General features: G+C 33.1%; 1 protein-coding gene and 2 long non-coding RNA genes across 5 annotated transcripts; all 3 read left to right on the top strand.

Annotated features, from left to right (window-relative positions):
- The first annotated feature begins 7,449 nt into the window (after window positions 1-7,449).
- On the top strand, window positions 7,450-9,748 carry LOC114754626 (uncharacterized). 3 transcript variants are annotated; one of them, XR_003741222.1, is made up of 4 exons: window positions 7,450-7,525; window positions 7,873-8,020; window positions 8,217-8,422; window positions 9,592-9,748. It is a non-coding gene; the product is annotated as an uncharacterized LOC114754626 (long non-coding RNA). The 3 variants fall into 3 exon arrangements; XR_003741221.1 differs by lacking the exon at window positions 7,450-7,525 and adding an exon at window positions 7,591-7,784; XR_003741220.1 differs by lacking the exon at window positions 7,450-7,525 and having other exon boundaries at window positions 7,591-8,020.
- A 948-nt stretch (window positions 9,749-10,696) lies between these two features.
- On the top strand, window positions 10,697-13,201 carry LOC114754642 (pentatricopeptide repeat-containing protein At5g62370-like). The gene has a single exon (XM_028943435.1). The coding sequence runs from the start codon at window positions 10,697-10,699 to the stop codon at window positions 13,199-13,201; it is 2,505 nt and encodes an 834-aa protein (XP_028799268.1).
- Window positions 13,202-13,669: 468 nt separating this feature from the next.
- On the top strand, window positions 13,670-15,735 carry LOC114754673 (uncharacterized). The gene is made up of 4 exons (XR_003741226.1): window positions 13,670-13,753; window positions 14,013-14,080; window positions 14,835-14,919; window positions 15,022-15,735. It is a non-coding gene; the product is annotated as an uncharacterized LOC114754673 (long non-coding RNA).
- The last annotated feature ends 6,007 nt before the right edge of the window (window positions 15,736-21,742 follow it).

Here is a 21,742-nt window from a genome sequence, read left to right as displayed (position 1 = left end):
ATTTTTGATCTCTGCAATTTAAAATCAGTAATTTTGATTCTTAAAATTTGACCGTATTCTGGTTATAGTCCGCCTTAGATTTTTTGTCCTTAAAACAAGGATCAAAACTAAAATGAGATTAAATTTTAGAAATTAAAACCACTCCTTACAAATTTTAGAAACCAAAACTAAAATCAAATCAAATTTTAGGTACCAAAACCACTAATTTCAAATTTTAGGAACTAAAACCAAAATGAGTTCAAATGTCAAAGATTAAAAATGATAGTTATCCTAAATACTCCTACTATCTTAAATTCCTCTCATGACTTGAATATCAATGATTTATTTAATTTAACTAACTCCAATTATATGAAATGATAACAAAATCTTTATAACAATAATTACTATATATCTTGAAAAGTTAGATTTCTCGCTCTGTGATCAATCATAACCTAATTCAATTTGTATTGCTTACATTACATGTTGAAAACTCATGTTTTGGTGCATGCAGAACTAAGCATTTTCAAAGATAATATCCAACCGCCTAGGTATATCCTAACTCGAAATGAGACTTTTGGAAGTCGGAAACAATAGGCTTATTGGCATCATGTAACATCTCTCCATCAAACAATTCACTCACCTTAACAACTGCAGAGATAGAACTAATGATGTTATTTGAAAAGACATCATCTTTCTTTATTAACGGTTCTCTCATTTAGATGTAATAGTTCATACTTCGCATTTTGTATTATCTAAATTTTCTCATTTTTATTCGATTTTAGTATTATACTTATAAGGAGACTTTCTTTTCTTTTTAATATTATTTGATCCTTTTTCCAAAAACAAAAGAGCTAATATACATCTAGTGGTGGATTGATGACCTTAAATTAGTGGGAGCAATTCTCTTATTGAATTTTCTTTCCAAAAAAAGTAGTACTCTTTTAGTACTATAAATGTAAGATCTATTAACTTTAAATGTAAAATCCATTTTATCTAATAATTTACACTACAAAATAAGTCTTACATTAAGATTGTAGGAGTAATATATAAATTTACAAATACGAACCATCTCCTTTTATATTTAAGTGGTCTGTAGGATGTAAATAACATTGAGGCTTTAAATATTGAGTAAAATACATCACTCTCCTCTCTATTTAACCTAAATAACAAATACTTTTCTTTTATTTTAAAAACCTATATGAACTTCTTGTAAAGTCAAAATATATGTTGCATAATCCTCCCTTATAATTTTAAGATTCACATTTTTAGCCACCCAAATCTTAGTTGACACACTATTTTGATCAGCATACTCTCCTAAAAAATAAGTATCATTTAATCACATATTATATATTTTTATCCAAAATGTAAAAATAATGTTAATACATATTTTATTTTTTGTTACAATTTTATTTTTCAATAAATTTAAATGTTTAATCTTGTTTATTTACTAAAAATTTCTTATGACATAATCTTTTAAATTTATATGTTAGCTGAAAATGTTTTACAATTGTGTATATGTGTATTCTCAATTAAATTATAAAGTTATAAAAATATATAATTTTGATTTCTTATATTAACATGTTACAATTCAAACTTTTTATATATATTTGATATTTCACGGAGTATATCTTTGTTAGAAAAATTATTAAAATTTTTTATCAAATTTTTTAATATCTAAGTTACTTAAATTTGTTCTAAATTTAGTACGAATATTATATACATCATTAATAAATAGTAATGTAAAAAGATAAATTAGAGATTTAGTACAACGAGGGGTAAATCAGTAAACAACATCGATTTTAACATGGTTTTTAATTATAAAATATACTGTGAGAATCATTTCAAAGTATATTTTAACGGTGTTAATGATATAGATTAAAATGTATTTTTCAAAATAAATGGGAAGCCCATATAGTTAAGATAAAATATAAAGGTGATTAGAATATTTTACTCATAAATATTTTATTCTCTATTTAAAACTGTAATCTTTCTCTAATGTTACAAGCCCTCGAAATTTTTGACAATTGAGGTATTACATGTTTTTTTAACTTTTATCTTTTATTTAATATAATATACACTTTAATTCAATATGATTTTTATTTAATACAATTTAATAAATATCAATATTAAATATAAAACTGTTGTTAATTTTTTTTATATAATGATTATGTTTGTGTATTTGCAAAAAAATCACATGCATAACATATTTATATATGATAAAAAATTTGCAAAACATAAATATTTTTATTAAGCAAAAAGTGTACTTTTTTTGCATGAATAAAAATGTACTTTTATTCTTTAATTTTGTATAAGTTTTTAATTTAGCCTTTTAACTTTATAAACTATTTTGTTAATCCTTTGATTATAGTATCATTGGTACGAAATAATAATTTTTTATTTCAATCATTGTTATTTGTGAAGATTCTACCTAACATGCTAATATTTAAGAATATTTTATCAACATTTAAAATTTTAATATAAATACTACCTCCGGTCCTTAATATAATAGTTTATTTAAATTTTATTTTGGTCTTTAATATAATAAACTAATCCATTTTGTCTCTCATATTTATCTATTTCTTCCTAAGATGGTTCTTATAATAGGAGAAAACTTATATCCAGTTGATTAGGTCCAATCCAACCAGTTCACCAATCAACATGTGCCACCTCGATTAATTAAACACCTCGTCATTTCACACCGTCTCCCCGCACATTCCTAAATCTACAATTCTATTTGCTACTATGGAATTAATTACAATGCTCAGCAGCTATCAATTGATTCTCCATTCAAGAGTCACGACAAAACAAATCAAAGTGGTGCTTCACTCCTCTTTTGATTAAAAGACGGTGCTTCATTTCTCTATTGACAAATTGAAAGAGGATGGCTGGTATAAGGGAAGTTTGCTTTTAGAATTATACTGATATGAAATTTTTATGCATGAAGGCAGTTCTTTGATTTTTCAAAACCATGGGTACCTAAACATCTTTGGACTAAAAACAATGTCTTCAACTCTTTCAACAATTGATTTCAAGATTAAAGAAAGATGATGATGAAGCAAGAGAAGGGAAGAACCTAGAAAGAGAGACTTGAGCAAGATTTGACGGCAATCACAGTTCTAAAACCAAGTACCTCCTCAGAATCTCAGGCCATTGATATCCCAATACTTGCAAATCACGATCGCCACTCCTCTTCACGGATCGTGAATCCATAACACAGATTGCTACCGTCCTTTGCTTGTGAATCTTCCTCAGCTGACAATCTGCTTTGCCGAGTGCATTGCCACTGCCCTCTCTTCATCGCCGCCGCAATTGCTTGGCCATTATCGCCATCGGCTGCCATCATTTCTTCACAATCACTGCCGTGAAGGGAGATAGGGAGGAGAGATCCATAGTAGCAAATAGTATTGTGGATTTAGGAAATGATTGTATCTACAGGAATCTTCTGCCTTCTGTGAGGCTCAAGTTTCACAAGATCCTGGTAATGCTATCTCGGATCTCTTTCCCTGATATAATCTGTTTTGATTTGTTAATTTCTCAAGCTCAAGCTTACCTTGTTATTCCCCAAAAACAGAAAAAGGAGGAGGTGAGTAACGTTGCGACTCGTTAACGAAGGAGAAGACGCTGTGAAATATGAGGTGTTTGGTGAATCCAGGTGGCACATGCTAATTGGAGAACTGGTTGGACTGGACCTAATGAACTGGGTATAAGTTTTCTCCCTTATAATAATGGTAATTCTAGCCAATACACTTGATTAGCAAGAATATTTTAGAAAAAACAATACTTATTTATTACAGATAACTAACTTAACTAATTTTCTTAATTTATTTAAATTTGTCAATCAGCTCTTATATTAATGATCGGAAGTAGTATTTTTATTAACCACGTTGAGTTACTTGGTCAGTTAGAGGAATTGATTAAGTGCATATTTGGAATAACAATAGAAAAAGTAGTTTATTTTTAATCTGATTTTTGAAAAAATGAGATTGGATAATATGATTTATGTTTGGATTGGCTTTTGAAAAAGTTAGATTAGGTAAAATTAGAAGTTGTTTGGATGATGATTGAATGAGTAAATTTAGTTTGTAAAAATACCAAAATAGTTATGACTTTATTAGATAATGTAAAATGAAAAAAATTGTCAATTTACATAATACTAATATTTTAAATTATTTTAATTGGAAGAAGTTAAATTTAATGAAATAAATATATTTAGTTTAGAAAATTTACAGAACATATTTTTTAATACGGAAATAATTTCTAAATTTAGATTTAATTCAAATAAAAATTTATTAATATATCAGAGAAATAAGATGCCAAAAGGGGGGAAAAATCTCTACAGAACTCTAAGAGTGCGTTTGGTATGAGAGATTTGGGGGAAAGGATTTTAATCATTTTTTCTTATTTGGCAACACACAAAGTTTAAGAGGGGAAGGAAAATTTTACTTCCCTCCCCTCCTCAACCTCCCTTCCAAAATTGGGAAGATTTGGAGGGAAAGGATAATATTTTGTAATGTTATGACCATTATACTCATATTTATTTTTAATATCCATATACTACCTTAAATCCTTCTCTTCTTGTCTCTAGACGCTACTCTCTCCTTTGCATGACCAAAAATATCATTCGAAGATAGGATACAGTACAAGTTATAGCTGAACATTACTTCAGCTTTCTTTTTAATAATACTTCACGCTCTAGAGTATATTAGAATTTTGATATAAGTATTACTTAATATATTAAATGTTATTTACAATTCTATTTTATTAAACATTCTATAAAATTTGAAAAAAATAATCTTAAATAAAATAAGGGTAAAATTGTCAATGTTAAAATATTTTTTCCTTCCCTCCCCTTATGAACCAAACAAGGTAATATTAAAACTCCTCCCTTCCCCTCCTTTTTATAAATCCAAACAAAGTAATATTAAAAATTTAAAATCCTTCCACTCTTCTTCCCTCTATTAAAATTTCTCCCCTTTCTTTCTTCTCATTGAATCAGACAGACCCTAAGCAAAAAACTAATGTTAACCGTGCTAAAATACGTGGGCATGTATTCACCACCTCTTTTATTAAATTATTTTTTATTTATAACTTTTCAATATCTCGATAACCCATTAATCCCTACAGTCTAACAGATCATTTTCCTTTTCTTCGTCTCCGTCAAAATCTGGGCCACATAACCTGTGACGGAACCGGTCAACTCTTGCATTGCTCTCGATGGTGCGATAGCGGCCAGGAGTTGGAGATAGCCAACATGATTAGGTGACGGCAAGGACAAGTCGGATGAGAGGAGGGAAGGAATAGATGAAGGAGCAAGAAAATGGAGTCAAGAAGAGTGAGTGGAGAATGGGGGCGAGGAGTGGGAATTTTCTTTTTCTAATAGTAATTATTATTTTAACAGTACCTTACCATTCATCTATAAGCACAATGAAAAAGCAATAAGCAGCTCTGAGGTGCTTAATTCAATCAGGCTTATGAATCCAGTTTTTAGCCATTAAGTAGGATAGAGAATAAGCTCATCCAAACAGGTAAGAATTTCTTAAACGTGCTTATGAGCTGAATAAGTTATTTTTGAAAGACTCAAACGCTTGAACAAATAGAGCCTAAGCATCTTTTGTTGATTAGTGGGAACATTTGAGTGGATACCTTCAAATAATCTCATGAGCTCGATTCGCTTAGCAAGAAGTAATTCCAGCTTCCATTACATGGCCGGCCGACCAGTTTCTTCATTGTTCAGATAAATAGAACCAACAAAATTATAGCACTGTCCATTAGTAGAAGGAAGATTTGACCATACAAGATTTTGAGCTACATATATGGCGGAAGTTTTTATTTTTTTTTAAATAGCAACTATATATCCTATAATCACGAGATAGCAAAGTTAAGGTTATTTCTTTTATCAACATCAATCTCTCGTTAAGAAAGATAGGATGTGATCAAAGATGCAATAATTTTTTTTCATATTATATGATACTCCTCCGGTCCTAATTATAAGACCCAATTGACTTATTTGAGGAGATTAAGGAAGTAAGTTAAGTTGGTTATTTATAATAAATAAGTGTTGTTATTCCTAAAATATCTTTGCTAATTAAGTATATTGGCTAAAACTATCATTATTAGAAGGATTATCTTGGAAAAAAATGCATAAATACAAGAGAGAAAATGGATTGGGTCTTATATTTAGGACCAAATAAAAAGTCAAATTGAGTCTTATAATAAGGACCGGAGGAGTAACTTGACAAGGTAATCGGCTATAAAATTATTTTCTCTTTTTTTGATAATAAAAGAGGCTAAAGACCTAGACTCAAACTGAAAAACCAAAGGTAGTGATGATCTGCTGGTTTTTGAAGATTTAGGCAGTGGTAGATTTTAATTGCTAGTGTTTTCTCTTTTTTCTTTTCTCCTTGTTCACCAAAAAAAGAAAAAAAACTAAAAAACCAAAAAAGAGACACACAACCAAAGGTAGCGATCCTTAGCCCGTGTCTTTCCATCTTTGCGACTCTTTCTCCTCCCTTATCATCGTCTCAAGCTGTGGACACATATCCAACAAAAGTCTTCTTTCACCTTTCCTACAATACTTCAAACTCAAGTTCGCCATTTTGTCTGGTTACGTACTCTATCGATCCAAAAAGCTTTAAAATTTCTGAATTCCTCAGTCTTCCTTCTAATCGCACAAGTGAGCATATCCAATTCTTACGAAGTTTGCCATTTAGAATTATTTTCTCTACAAGTATGTAGTCAGTCGTGACACGCCAGTTCTTACAAAGAAGTAATCTAACTTCATCAACAGGGTCTCTAAAAAAGTGTATAGGATTACAGCCTCGATACAAAAAATTAATAACATCAATACAATTAGAAAAGATAAAGACATTTTTATAGTTTTTATACCAGCACACGCATTACATATCACGGAAGTTAAACACAGCAAAACTAAAACTGAAACAATTCTAATATTGTTTTGATAAAAAAATGGGGCGGGGGGTTAAGGTATTTTGTTAGATGTATTTAGGATCTTGAATTTTTTTTTTTTTGGGTAAGAGTAGAGTATCTTGAAATTATTTGTGGTGTAATTTTATTACCAGTAATTAAGATAGAACAATCCCATCCCTGCCGTTAAACTCGAAACGTCCGTTAAGCTTTCTCCATTCTCTCCTTTCCCTCTATTCATCAAAGGAGGCGGCGGCGGCTTCTGGCGAGGAGCAAGAAAGGCAGGGTCGGCGGTGAGAGAGCGAGCATGATTTCTACAAGATATGGGATATGAGATTGTCAATGGAACAATATGAGATAGTCAAAGATATTAGGTCTGGGAATTTTGGTGTTGCCAAGTTGTTTAGAGAGAAACGGATCGGCGAGTTCTTTGCCGTCAAGTTCATTGAGAGAGGCTTCAAGTTACTCCTTTTCTCTGTTTATTTACCTTTGCGTTAATGACTCGGATTATTCTTCTTACCTTCTTCCCCATCCCTTTGATTCTGCAGATTGTGAGCATATACAGAAAGAGATTACAAATCACAAATACTTGAAACATTCTAACATCATTCAATTTCAGAGGGTAAGGCCCATTTTTATCTCAAACTGTTAAACTCAGAAACACAAGTTTTTTGTTTTTTTCTTTTTTCCCGGTAAACAGAAACACATGTTCTTTGATTCCCTTTTGTTTCAAGAGGGAAGAAGAGATTCATTGTAAAGTTGATTGAATTATTATAAGATTATCCATTGCTTAGATTTTGCTGACTCGGCTCATCTAACTATAGTCATGGAACATGCTACTGGTAGAGAACTTTTTGAAATGTGTAATATAGGAAGATTCAGTGAGTACGAGGCACATTAATTTTGGTTTGTAATAATTTGATAATTGACAACTGATGATACAAACCTTCAATCACTTTTACTTGATAGTGTCTTTAGTTGATGGAGGACGCCATAGCCGGCGTGGTTGATGAGTGAAAGGGACAAGAAGGGAAGGAAAAGCAGCACAAGGGAAAGCTTAACCGACGTTTTAAGATTTAACGGCAGGGATGAGGTTGCCCCATTTTAATTATTTAGGGTAAAATTTCGCCGCACGTAACTTTAGAAAAAAATGGTCCAAGGGCACCTTAACTTAAAAAAAAAAAAAAAAAAAAGTGCCTCCCAAAGGCAAAAACCCTCTCCCCCTTCTGTACTCATCCTTCCTGCTTCTCGCCACCGTCGCCTCACTGCTGACTAATATCTTGTGGTTTGTGGTCCTTCCTCATCCTGCTTAGTGCCCGAGCGAATGCTGGTGGTTGTGACTCGTGCTCCTTAGTGCTCATTTTCGTGCCTATTGCCTTCAAGTTCGTGCTCTTCTATCTCGCTTATGGAGTTTCAGGTTCGGCCTTCGCATCGAGCTTCGCTGTTGCTCGTGACCTCGTCTCCTCGCTGTCGCTATCCTGAGTCCAGCACTGTCGTTCTCCTCAGCTAATGTATTCTGGTATTCTGGCTTTTTCTTGCATTCTGGTTTGTAATTCTGTATCGAATGGATTGTGCTGTTTATATATTTGGAATTGAATTCTGGGATATCGTGATTTCTTCATAACAGACAGATAGTCTAAGCAGGAACTTTAGATAGTATTTAATAATATTGGACCTTAATCATATTCTGGTATATAGCTACCATTATTACTTACTGTGATAATGCTGTTATGTGGTCCTCTTTTATATTCTTTCTACAAGCTTCCATCTTGAGGTTTGTAGTCACCATAAAGTATGCATTTTTCCTGTTAATCATCGCTTTCGGTGCTGTTATCTAGGTAGCTTAATGATGGTCTTCATCTGTTAATTCCAAGAATTTCTTGCCTTTTGTTGAGTTGTTCCAGTTTGGACTGATTTCTCGAGGAATTTGAGGTTTTATAGAAGAGTGCCTTAAATGTCACAGGATATCCTTGCAGCAGCTTGGTTTTACTAGTTTTGTTGATAACTGTTGAATTAGATTTTTCATTCAGGCTTGTAGAGTGTTGGCTGTATCAAATATAACACTTTTAATTTGATTTTAAAATCCTGGTCTTGTAAGGGCGGCTTGTTTGTTTGGACTTGATAAAAATAATAAGATTTACTTGTATAATTTCTGTTAAGTTCCGGGATCCAAAGAAAACCCTTCACTTTACTTAATGAGAAGTATATTAGTGACACATGGCTTGTCTGCAGGCAAAGTGGAACTTTATCTTCTACTATTGCTAGGTGCATGGATAACTTTGTGCTCACGAGTTACCTTTTATTGTTGTTTAACATTAGAACAAAACTATTTATGAGCTTCACTTAATAGTTGAAGTTATGATTTATGTGTGCATTACTCATACTTGTGGGTAAGTATATTAGTGTAACATGGCATGCTTGCAGGCAAAGTAGAACTTTATCTTCTAATATTGCTAGGTGCATGGATAACTTTATACTCACGAGTTATCTTTTATTATTGTTTAAACTTCTTTTTACTATCTACTTCCACACACAAACATGCCGAAGCCTGCAAGTCCATCATTGATGAAATCCCACATCAAATAAAGCACCCATCATCTTGTTTTCTCTGCACCCAATTCTCTTTTTCTATTACTCTTTCTATTCTGTTTCCTTTCACTCAAAGAAATAAAAAATTTCCATTTTCAGGTATGAAGTAATATGATCACTTTTTCTGTTGCTCTGTCTATTCTCTGATAGAGCTCTCCAAATAGCCGAATTTCCTCTCAATTTCTGAAGCATGGCTAGCTACCACTCATTTCTGATAGCCAATGGTTAGGTCTGCTTTTGCCCTACCTCTGACAGCCTCCTCTGAGCAACCCCAGCAGGTTTGGTTGTTCTTTCTTATCTTTCTTCCTCTCCCTTTCACTGTCTTTGTCATTTCCTCTTCTTTTCATGATTTTGATTCTAACATTTATGCACATCATTTTAGTTATCCAAGTGATTCACTGTCTATGATTAGATAGGTAGATTAGGTCGTTGAAAACTGTGAATGAGCAAACTTGCATGTTGCGCCTGCTTGACTTGGTGTAGCATGATCTCAATGGTTTTAAGTCTAATTATTAGCTTTGGGTATTATCAAGTTCAGGTGTTAGTTTAATCTTTAGCCACAAGAAAATTTATCAGAGCATGGTAATTTTTTTGGGTATCCAATGTGATTAAGATGTTTTGTGTACGGGGGATTGTTAGTTATCATGTATTATTCATGCAAAGTGTGGTTTGCCTTTGTAAGAGTTGTTTATTTACTCATTTCAGTATAGGTGATTGCCTAATGTGTAGAGATTGTTTTTACCCCCAGTGATTTTCTCACTATTAAATATTTCTCATTTTTAATTAAATTTGAAATAACAGGAAAATTAGTTTGTGGAAGAAGACCTATTGTGACAGCAATGCCATAAAAGAGTCTGATTAGTCTACTTTCATATGGTGTCTCTTGTTCTTGTTTTAAGTTCATTCTTTGTGAATAACTTAAGTGAGCATTAATTTGGTTTTCTTTGCCATCCATCCTATTTGACTTTAATATTGGTCACTGTCATTACACTTTCTGTGATCCTTTCTCTTGGATTGCAATTTTTTCCCTTGGATCTTTGAAAGTTTGTCTTTTTGGCACTCAGGTTGGTGTCTGAAACACTTGGTGTTGCAGTGTAACGTGTTGTTGAAGAAGATGATCAAGAAGATGTTAATTTCTTCTAACTTATTTTTTAGAATCAGGAGAGAAGTAACAACCTGTGCTCTTCCTATTGACCCTTTAGACATGGCAATCTCTATTCCTTCTGGAAGCCACAAATATCTTTGCCATTCCCTAGCAGATCAGCTTATACAAAGGGGTTTATTTTCATCTGCTCAGCTAGTCATTCAAAGGATGATCAGCCATTCTATGTCTGTTGCTGATGCCGTTTCAGTTGCTAATTCTGCTGTTGGTCGTGGGTTGGACCTTGATTTAAATACCTATGCTGTCTTAATAAAGAAGCTGGTGAGTTTAGGGGAGCCACAATTAGCAGAGTCGCTTTACTTGATAGAAATTGAATCTCGAGGCAATAATGCAGACCCTTCGATTTTGAATTCTATGGTAGTCTGCTCATGTGAGTTGGGAAAGGTAGAAGATGCAATAAATCATTTTAATAGGCTTCTTTCCTTGAATTTTGTGCCTCAGAAAGAAGCATGCCTTGGCATTCTACAAAAGTGTTATGCCCAAGAACGATATTTGGATGCATTTGATTTATTTCTTAGAGCCCAATATGCAGAAGCAGAACTGAGTTTTGAGTGCTATAGTCTATTAATTGATGGGCTATGCCATAAAGGGCATTTGGATGAGGCACTTCAAGTGTTTAATCTGTTGCAGAACTATCATAAACATCTCCCTACAGTTCATATATACAAGTCACTGTTTTATGGTCTCTACAAGGGTAGCAGAGTATCGGAGGCAGAGTTAATAATTGGGGAAATGGAATCCCAAGGTATATATATTGACAAAACAATGTATACTTCTCTGGTCCGTATGTATTGTAGAGACAAAAGAATGAAGGTGGCTATGCAGGTTTTCTTTAAAATGTTGAAGACAGGTTGTCAGCCAGATCGATCCATGTGTAATATTTTAATTGATGGTTTTATGAAGTTGAGTCTATATGACAAAGGCTGGTTTATGCATGACAGGATGATGGAGTGGGGAATTAAGCCTGATGTGGTGACTTATCAAGTTATAATGGCCCAGTACTGCAAAGAAGAAAAATTTGATCTTGCTTTAACACTTTTCTACAATATGATTAATTCTAAAGTAGCCCCCAATGTTCATTGTTACACTGTTTTGTTCTCTGCGCTGTACAAGCATAATAAAGTGGAAGAGTTTTATGAGTTGTACAAAACTATGATGGAAAGCAATGTTATTCCTGATCATGTGCTGTATTTGAAACTTGTGAAGATTTTGCCTGTTTGCAAGTTAGAGCTTGCCTTCACAATTTTGCAGGCCCTTGCTAAGAATGGATGTGGGATTGATCTTATGCTGCCTGCTTCTTCTAGTCCAAATCCAGATTTTGATTTTGAGCAAGAAATCGAACTCTTGTTGGAGAGAATTGCGAGGAAAAACATCAACTTAACTATTGTAGCCTGTAGTATTTATATCAATGCCTTGTGTGAGAAAGGAGAAATAGACAAGGCATTAGTCCGTTTGAAAAAATTGGATGATGCTGGATACAGGCCCTTGCATTTCTGTTACAACTCACTTATTAAGTGTTTGAGCAAAATGGGGCATTTTGAGGATGCTAACTTTGTAATTGACCTTATGGAAGATCGTGGCTTGGTTCCTGATCAAGCAACGTTCTTGATAATTATAAATGAGCTTTGTAATCAGGGTGATGTAGTCTCTGCAGTGAACTTCCTGGACCAAATGGAAGAGAGAGGAATGAAGCCCTCTGTTGCTATTTATGACTCGATTATAGGCTGTTTAGTTAGAGAAGGAAAAATTACTGAAGCAGAAGACATGTTTAAGAGAATGCTTATGTGTGGTGTAGATCCTGATGAGGCTGTTTATACTACAATGATTTATGGATACTCCATGAATGGAAGAATACTTGAAGCTCGAGAATTATTTGACAAAATGATAGAGAATTCCATCAAACCAAGTTATCGTTCTTACACTATTCTTATAAGTGGATTAGTTGAGAAGCACATGATTGAAGACGGGTGTATATACCTTGGCAAAATGTTGGAGGATGGTATGGTGCCGAATGCTGTGTTATATACCTCTCTTATCTTACATTTCATGAAGAACAGGGAGTTTGGAGTTGCCCTTAAGTTAGTTAATCTAGCGGGCAAAAATGAGGTAACTTGGGATCTTATGATGTGCATGGCATTTGTGAATGGAGTTCGCAGATATATCTCTTGTAAGAATAACAAAGATTACAACTTACCAAGGAAGTCTGAATGGGGAAAAGAGATGCTATTATATTTGCTTAATTGGAGTCCCTTTCCTGCGATTGAAAACAGCATAAGAGTTCCAGCCAATTCTTCTGATGCCCTGAAATGGTTGGCTAGGAAGTTGATAAAGGTTTTTAAAGGTGCTGCAATTACGGATAATCTCTACCTGAACAACTGCATAATATCATGGCTTTGTAGGGAAGAAATGATTAATGATGCATATAACCATTTTCAACTGATGCAAAAGGAAGGTGTGTGCCCTAATCATGTGACTTATACCATTCTTCTTCATGGGTATATTCAATTGGATGATATTGACAGTGCTGTGAGATGTTCAACAAGATGAATGTAGATGGTTGTGTTCCGGATAGGATTGCTTATGACACTTTATTGAAAGGCTTCATGAGAGCTGGAAGGCTTCTTGATGCAATGTCACTTGTGTGTTTAATGCGCAAAAGGGGATTATACCCAAAGGGGGCATCTTTTGAAATGTTATTATACTGTTTCTGCAGAAGTGGACTAAATGATTCTGGATCCAGAATATGTCAAGAAATGATCGCCAAAAATTAACAACATATCCTACATGGGTCACCATACAATTTATGTGAAAATAGAAGACTGCATGAATATCAGTTGATATGTGACAATACTTTTCAAAGAGCTCTGAAGAAAGGAAAGAAGCTTCTCATGTGTTTCAGCCAAGCTCCCCATTATGTCAAAACTACTTGAAAGGAGAAAGTATTTAGAATATGAAGGATGAAAATGAAGCTTACTTTAGCTGTGAAGTTGACATAGCATTTCATTGTTGAGGAAATGATCTCGAGTAAAATCTATTTGTTCACAAAACAAAATATGGACTATAGCTGTCTTTTATCAGTTATGCTATCACGATCATCAGGTAACACCAACATGTATATCTTGTATCTTAAAACATGTTTCTCACCTTGGTTAATCAATTGGTGATAGAAACTGAGTTAAAAAATATCTTGTAAAGTTGGAATTATACCAACTTAGAAGTTGTTGCAAATTCATTCAAGTCTAGACACATTTTTAATTTTGTCCTATGAATATACAAATTCATTCAAGTCTAGACACATCTATTTGTCCTATGAACATTTTCTGGAAATATCACTAACAAAGAAACATTTTGATTGCAGATATTGTGAATGAAGAATTGGCGTTGTGCTTAATTTCTCTTCTCTTGCAGTGCAGATTGATTAGTATGGTATGTATTTATTTACAGATTTTCCCTCCTAATTGTAATTAATATTGCATTGTTAAATGGGGAAATTTACAAGTGCAGGACATATTGAAAGAACAATTGAAATGAAAAAAGGGGGGAAAAAAAGGTGCAAAGGCTTCTGTAGTTAGAGATTGTGTCTACTGTCTTGTGTCTTTATAGGGCTAAAACTGAAAATTCCCTTAAACACCCATCTACTTTACTCCCAGGACACCCGTAAACATACTACATTTCACAATTTATAAATTGCATTTTGTTGCAACCATCAAAACTGCGTATCTCCACGATTTTGTGCTTTTCTTACCAAATACCCTAAAAGAAGTTCACAAGGACTGCACGAAAGTAGTGCTTCAACCATGTTTCCTTGACATTTGTTTTCTTCACGAATGACCAGATATGGTCAGATAAATGAGAAATGCTTGCAATAAAATGCTACGCCTTCAGTTTTTTTTCCTAAGAGAAGGGATGGCACAGTCTCTTGGGTAATTTTCTTTCATAGACCATGAACGTCTCATGTGATCCATACAAGTAAAGATTGACGTATGCAACAAGACTTTCTCACGCATAGGATAACACAACTACAACGTGATGGCTAGTAATTTATAATTTATTCTTGTCCGGAAAAAGAAAGTTGTTTCACTTCATTTTGGAAACATCATTATCACTGATTTTAATAAAAGCAGTTTTAGTTCTTTTGTTAAAATACAAAGAACCTGATTTGTGTTCTTCCTTGGAATAGTTGCTTTCGATAGAAGTAATGGATTCCACCGATGGCCAGCAATGACAGCAACCATGACACCATTGAAAAGCATCCTTAACTTTGTGTGAGATCTTTTTTTTCTCTCGTTAATGATATAATCATTCCATTCTTTCCATGTATTGAGAATATAGGAATATCGAATGAATGTTTCTTGTATCTATTTTAGGTGAATGGTACAATGCTTCATATATATACAAAGGTAAAGCCTAGAATCAATGCTAACTACCAACTACCAACTACGAACTCCTGCTTTGACGGGCTTGTATTTGAGGTCAAATCTATGAAACTCCTTTTCCGGTTACCAGAGCTGCTAATCATCTGGAGCTACTTGACAATGCTCCTGAAGTTCTGGAGTGGATCCTTCAGAAGAAAAGGTAGGACGAAAGAAAGAAAGGGGTGAGGCCCTGCAGGGGCAGTTGGGCTTTACCTCTAATTCCATGTCTCTCCTCATTTCACTAGACACTAGAGGGAATCTGGCTTATTGAAGTTTTGATGCAAGATTTTGCCGCCATTGATACAACATAGTGGTATGTAATGGAGGTTGCTCCTAATTTTATCTCTTAGCGGCTGGAGGACTCAGCTTAGTGGCCCAAGACCATTTTTGATGTTGGCTCTGGCATCGGTGGCAGTTCAAGTTATATGGCAAAGGAATTTGGGGCAAAGTGCATAGGCATCACTTTGAGTCTTGTTCAGACTGCTAGAGCAATTTACGCTTCCTGCTACTCAAGGATATGCTGATGAGATCTGTGTGTTTTTTTTTTTTTTTTAAAATTCATATTTATGCTGCTGGCTGCGTAGAATTGATATAAAAAAAAATTAAAGAAACCAAGGTGTTTTCCCCCTAATTCATATTCAATGTATCTCCGCCTTTTTAACTTCATATTTTTACAATAGCACGTTCCTTTCAAGTTACAGGTGCTTTAAAGCAACTGTTCCTCAACGGGTAGTTTGATCTGGCATGGGCCATGAAGAATGAAGAACAGACACCTGACAAAACAAATTGTGGACTGATTGTGTTAAATTCTTTAGTTCAATCCAACACTAGCATGGTTCTTTAACTCAAAATCCCTTAGTTAAATTCGAAGAGGAAGACCAAACATGCAGAGATTGAGGTTAGTCGATTTCACAAAGGGCGGCATGAGAAGTCTTGATGATATCAATGCAGAGTAGTGCTAGGGCCTGATAATTATGCAAAGCCAAACTAAACATCATGTAAACAATCCAACAATGAAGAGCTTGTGTTGTGACTTGATCAGTAACTAGGGCGATGCTTCTATTGCCTACTCGATTTTTTTCTAACCTAGGAAGTGATATAGTTATTTCTTTTTCTGAATTTTAGCTATTTTCAGTCTGCTGATTGTTGCATGTTCTCATGTCTCTGTACTTTCAGATTTGGAGAAAGTAATTTAGCAATTTCAATGCTACTTAGAATGTATATTTACCTTCATGCACTAACTATTTTAGGCACCGCCACTATGTTTGGATGAGGTTGTGGATTTGAGCTTAATGTAACATATTTGTGTACGTGTATGTGTTTAATTATATTAAATTAAATAAAAAGGTATGGAAAGTGACAATAAAATTCAAAATTATGATATTCCAATCAAGTATTTAACACTTCAAAATGCTTAAAAGGAATTAACTCTAAATTGAAAATTTTGAAATTAAAAAAAAAAAGATAAACAAATATATTTTTTAAGGTTGGAACCCCTCGTTGGTGGTTAGCCACTCGGTGTCAGAGCTCTAGCACTAGCTACCGACGAGGTACCTTCTAGTGGGAGCATTTTTTCTCTGTGGTAGGAGGAATTTTTTTTTAAAATAATAAAGAAAGTGGTATTGGTGGAATTTGATCCTGAACTAGGTGGTTTTCAAAATTAAGAGTGATCATTAAGCCAAATAATTTTCTTAATGTTCTAATGCAAAATAATATATATTTATAAGTTAACTCTTTTACTTTGGTTTCAATTTGTGATGACAATTCATCTGGAACTAACAAATCCTAACTGTGAAAGAAGTTTAGATTTGAGATTAACAAAATGTTTTTTTTTCTGATACATAACATGCAAATTAATTAAAAATGGCAACAATTCATTTCAGAATAACAAGTCCTAATTGTGAAATAACATGTTTGAATTTGGGGTTAACACCACATTTTTCCTAATACATAACATGTGATCAATTAAAAATGATAACAATTCATTTGGGAATAGCAAGTCTTAATTGTGGAATGACAAGTTTGGATTTAGTATTAACAATACGTTTTTCTTGATACTTTTTAATTATACTTTTTCGGTCCTTAATACAAGGCTTCTTTAACTAATCTGATTATATTAAGGAAGTTAGGTAAGTTAACTATAAAAAATATAACATATCTTTCTTAAAACACCATAATCATCTTCCTTAATATCCTTCTTCACTCTCCTATTTGATTATGGTTAAAAGAGTTGTAATTGAGGTAATTTAGAAAAATTAATAAATATAAGAAATAGGTCTTATATTTAGGACTAACATTAATTCAATAATCAGATTATATATTAAGGACAGGAGAAGTATTAGTTATATTGTTTATAATTTATAAAAAGTATTTTAATTTATAATGCATTATATAGATATATAAATTAGAAAGTATTTATAAATTGTAAGGCTAATAGAGTTATGCATATCATTATAAGAGTTATTAATCACGTTTACGTTGAAAAAATCTTGTAAAAAATTGAAAAATTCATGGAAAATGATATTAATAAAATTATGAATATCATTATAAAAGTTGTCAATCATGTTAAAAATGTTAAAAAAATTCCAAAAAAAAAGTTGCCGCCGAAGCTTTAGAAAATTGTCATTAGCTAACCACTAGAGCTCTGGTTTTGGTGGCCCATCAAAGCTCAGATGGCCGGCTAGGCAAAAAGTGTGAGTTGAGACTTTTCAAGGGGGAGAAAAAAAGAAAATAAATGACTACATTCTAAATTCAGCAACATTTCAAATTCCAGTGAGTCATTAGGACTAATTACATCTATTAATGGAATTCATAGGCTAGCTATAGTTCATAATTTGACTTAAAGCAATATTAATCATTATTTTCGTTTCCTTGCTTTATAATTTTCATCCTGCATGAGAAATTCATAATTTTTTTTTTGGGTAAAAGATTGAACTGCTTTCTAACACAAATAATCTCTAACCTATCTCTTTTGTTTAAGAAAGAAATTCTAGTTTTCATTCATTATTTGTTAACGATGAACTGAAATTCGAAACTACAATTCATTTTCAGAAGGACTATTTTATTAATAAAAAAGATTAAAATACAAATCATCTTGGCCTCCGATCCAGGAAAGGGAGTCATAAAATAGTTGCTAAAACATGTTGTCAATATCTCTCTACAAATATATGTATATAATGGAAAAATGTGAATTATCATATTTTTTCATTTTTCATTCTTTTAAAATTTTCATATTGACCATATAAAACAGAAACTGTTCTAGTCGCGTATGCATTGAAGGGAAATTTGGTAAAAACTATTGCGGATGTGAAATTGTTGTTACGTTTAATAGCCCACGTTCCAAAATATGTAGCGATTTTTCCTTCCGAGCGGCACCAGCAGACAAGTTCTGCATAGTCCAAATTTAATGCCAGGAAGGTAATTTTTAATTTTTTTTCAATAAAATTATATGAAAATTTGAAATAGTTCTTTTTAAAAATATGTGGGAGAATTAATTTGCCAATCCTTATAGTTTCACCCAATTTTAAATCCTTATTGTTTACACTGTTATTAATGTTAATCCTTCTGTGCTTCTGCCGTTAGTTTCAATTGACCACAGATGATATGGCATTTGACTAAAATCTGAGTTAGCATATCCCGAAAAAAAAAAAGAATCAATTTCAATGCTTATCATGTTGATGAGCACTTAAACTCATCAGATCTAGATCATCTATATCTGATTTGAATGATTCAGATTTAAAATATTTAATTAATTATTTTTAAATAGGAAAAACTATTTTTTAAAAGAATGATAATTAAGAAATTATTTCTATTTTAGATTCTATGCGTATTAAAATAATTATTTTGAAAAAATAAAAATAAAAAAGAAATCAATCTGAACCATTAAATAATATATGATATGAACTATTCAGATCTAATAAGTTTAGGATGCTCCTCAAAGTCATCAAAACTGGTCGGAAAAAAAAACAGAGAGAGAAAGTAACCATCTTTCTCCTTTTGCAGCTTTTCTCTTCCCTCCTCCACTAAGTGCCTCTCCCCACTCTAGCGGGCACTGTGATCTCACTTTCACAGTTTATACTCTCTCTGTCCCCCTCTGCCATCGCCATCTATATCTTCTCTTGCATATGATTTCTATTTTTCTTTCTTTATCTCTTGCTGTATCTCTTCGATGGCAGCAATGCTTCAAGGTCGCCACACCTCAGCCGGCTCGACAAGCAAGCTGCTAATCCCATTGCTGTCAATGTTGCCGACGACAGAAGTGATGACCTTTTGCTCCAGAAGTTGCTATTGCTTCCCCTTCGACAGTACCACCATGAAGACGTCGTCACCGGCTCTATCACCCTTCTCTCTGACGCCAGGCTCTGTTTGAATCTGAACGAGTATGACTGCTTCAGGAGGAAATCACGACTGCCGCTGAATCAATCATCCTCCATATTCACGTGGTTCTTACTTAGCGGTCGCTCTTCATTGCAAGGAGTGATTTTCGACACTGGAGAATGAGCCACTAGCGATGGAGCTTGGACTGGGGTCCATAACAATCTATGCAAAATCGTGTCGTCTATCCCTATCTTCACCGTCATCTGAGACATAGCGAAGCTTATGCGAGAGGAGATACGGTGATGGTCGAGGAAGAGAACATGAACAGGAGAATGAGATAATAGCGCGCGTTGGAGAAGACTCGGTGGAGGAGGGAGAGATAGAAGCTTATAGAGGAAGAAGATGGTTGCTTAATCAGATGCCACATCGCCTCCGGTAAACTGAAACTAACGGCAGAAGCAAGTTTAACAAACAGAAGGATTGATGCTAATAACAGTGTAAACAATAAGGATTGAATAATAATAAAAAAAAATTACAGGGACCTGATTTAAAGTTGAGTGAAACTATAAGGATTGGCAAGTTAGTTTTCTCAAAATATATTAATGAAAGTTCACGTAAACTTTCCCTTTCTAAATATAGATGATAATTATGTTTTTAAACTATATATACGCTTCTTAAAAGTGAGCCACATTTTTAATTACTCATTACTATTTTGCTAAAATCTATAGGTCCAATTTTTCTTGAAATTCAGTTTTGCATATCCGGTTCTTCTTAGACGTCTTGGGTTGTTCTAGGTTATTCTGCACCTTGGGCTGAGTTATGGTTTTTTTTCCTTCTTATTTTGTCTTTTCTGCTTTTTATCATGAGCCTCTTTTTCTTAGAATGTTTTAATACTACTTCATTTGATTCTAAATATAAAATCTAATTTATGACATAATCTACACTACAAATTCTTTTTTATATTTAGGACCAGAGGTAGTATGTAGGTGGGAGGATTTTTTTAATGTATCATTTTGTTATTTCTGATATATATTGACTTTTGATCAAAAGAAAAAGGCCAAAATACTCATAACCCTCTTAACTTTAACTTTGTTGCATATAACCTTTATTATATTTAAAAGTTTAAAAAGAAAACCCTCAACTTTTATATCTTGACATTTAACACCCTACAATTAAAATTACTATTAAATCTAACGAAACATATTATTGAAAATTATATGGCTGATTGCGTGTATTTTTATTATTTTATTTATTCTGGTTTTAAAAAGCTCATAACTAGACTAACAGGCATTTTGGTAGGTCATCCCATTTTATTTCTATTCTCTGCAACTTGCAGATCCTCTCCATTTATAGCATTTGATTCATCTCCTAATCATACCAAAAATCATCTTCACGGCAATTTTTCTTTATACCTGACACTTTTTTATGATTGTGTTATCGACATTGAACCATGGGCACTGAATCCTTCTCTTTCTTGTCTTGGTGTATCGACATTGTGAGAGCTACTCAAGAGAATTATATATATATCAATCTTCAACCAATATAACTATATATCCGCACAGAATCTGAAGTTGCTAGCATATGGAAGTTGTTGCTTTTCGTTAATGATTCTGCTTTTTAATTTGGGAACATCTCGCTTGCATATTGCCGTTGGCAACTAAGCATCATCCATAAGAATTAATAGCATCATAGAGAAATTCGAGAGAGAGAGTTGCAGGAGATGAAGGACTGCTGTGAAGATGATTTTTGGAGTGAATATATGATTGGGAGATGAATCAAATGTTGTAAATGGAGAGGATTTGCGAGTTGCAGAGAATGAGAGAGAGTTGCCGGAGACTGGGGGAGGAAGATGATCTTATTGTTATTATGCGTTGAGTCACCCAAATACTCTTTAGTTTAATCATGAGTTTTTTCTAAGTCAAAATAATTAAACAAAATAATAAAAATACAAGTCATTTGCCACGTAATTTTCAATAATATGAAGTAGCACCTATTCTGCTAGATTTAATGGTGATTTTAACGATAAGGTGTTAAATGTCAAAATATGAAAGTTAAATGTTTGCTTTTCAAACTTTTAAAGGTAAGAGAGATTATATGCAACAGAGTTAAAATTAAGGGGGTTATGAGTATATTAGCCAAAGAAAAAGAACCTAAAATGATTTCCGCTTATTGAATAATCAAATTTCCCTCCTATACGTTTAAGAAAATTTAATGCAAGTTGAACAATCAATATCAATGTTATTAATGCTATTCATGTATTTAATATGTTCTCTTTTCATTTTTTTTTATAAGCCATCTCTAAAAATGTTTTCTTATTTCTATCTATGAGATATTTGACGAAACTCAGATAATAATA

Source organism: Neltuma alba, unplaced genomic scaffold, assembly GCF_004799145.2.
Source record: "Neltuma alba isolate B1F8T4 unplaced genomic scaffold, ASM479914v2 tig00010174_pilon, whole genome shotgun sequence".
NCBI classification, from domain to species: domain Eukaryota; kingdom Viridiplantae; phylum Streptophyta; class Magnoliopsida; order Fabales; family Fabaceae; genus Neltuma; species Neltuma alba.
This window is presented reverse-complemented; position numbering and strand designations above follow the sequence as displayed.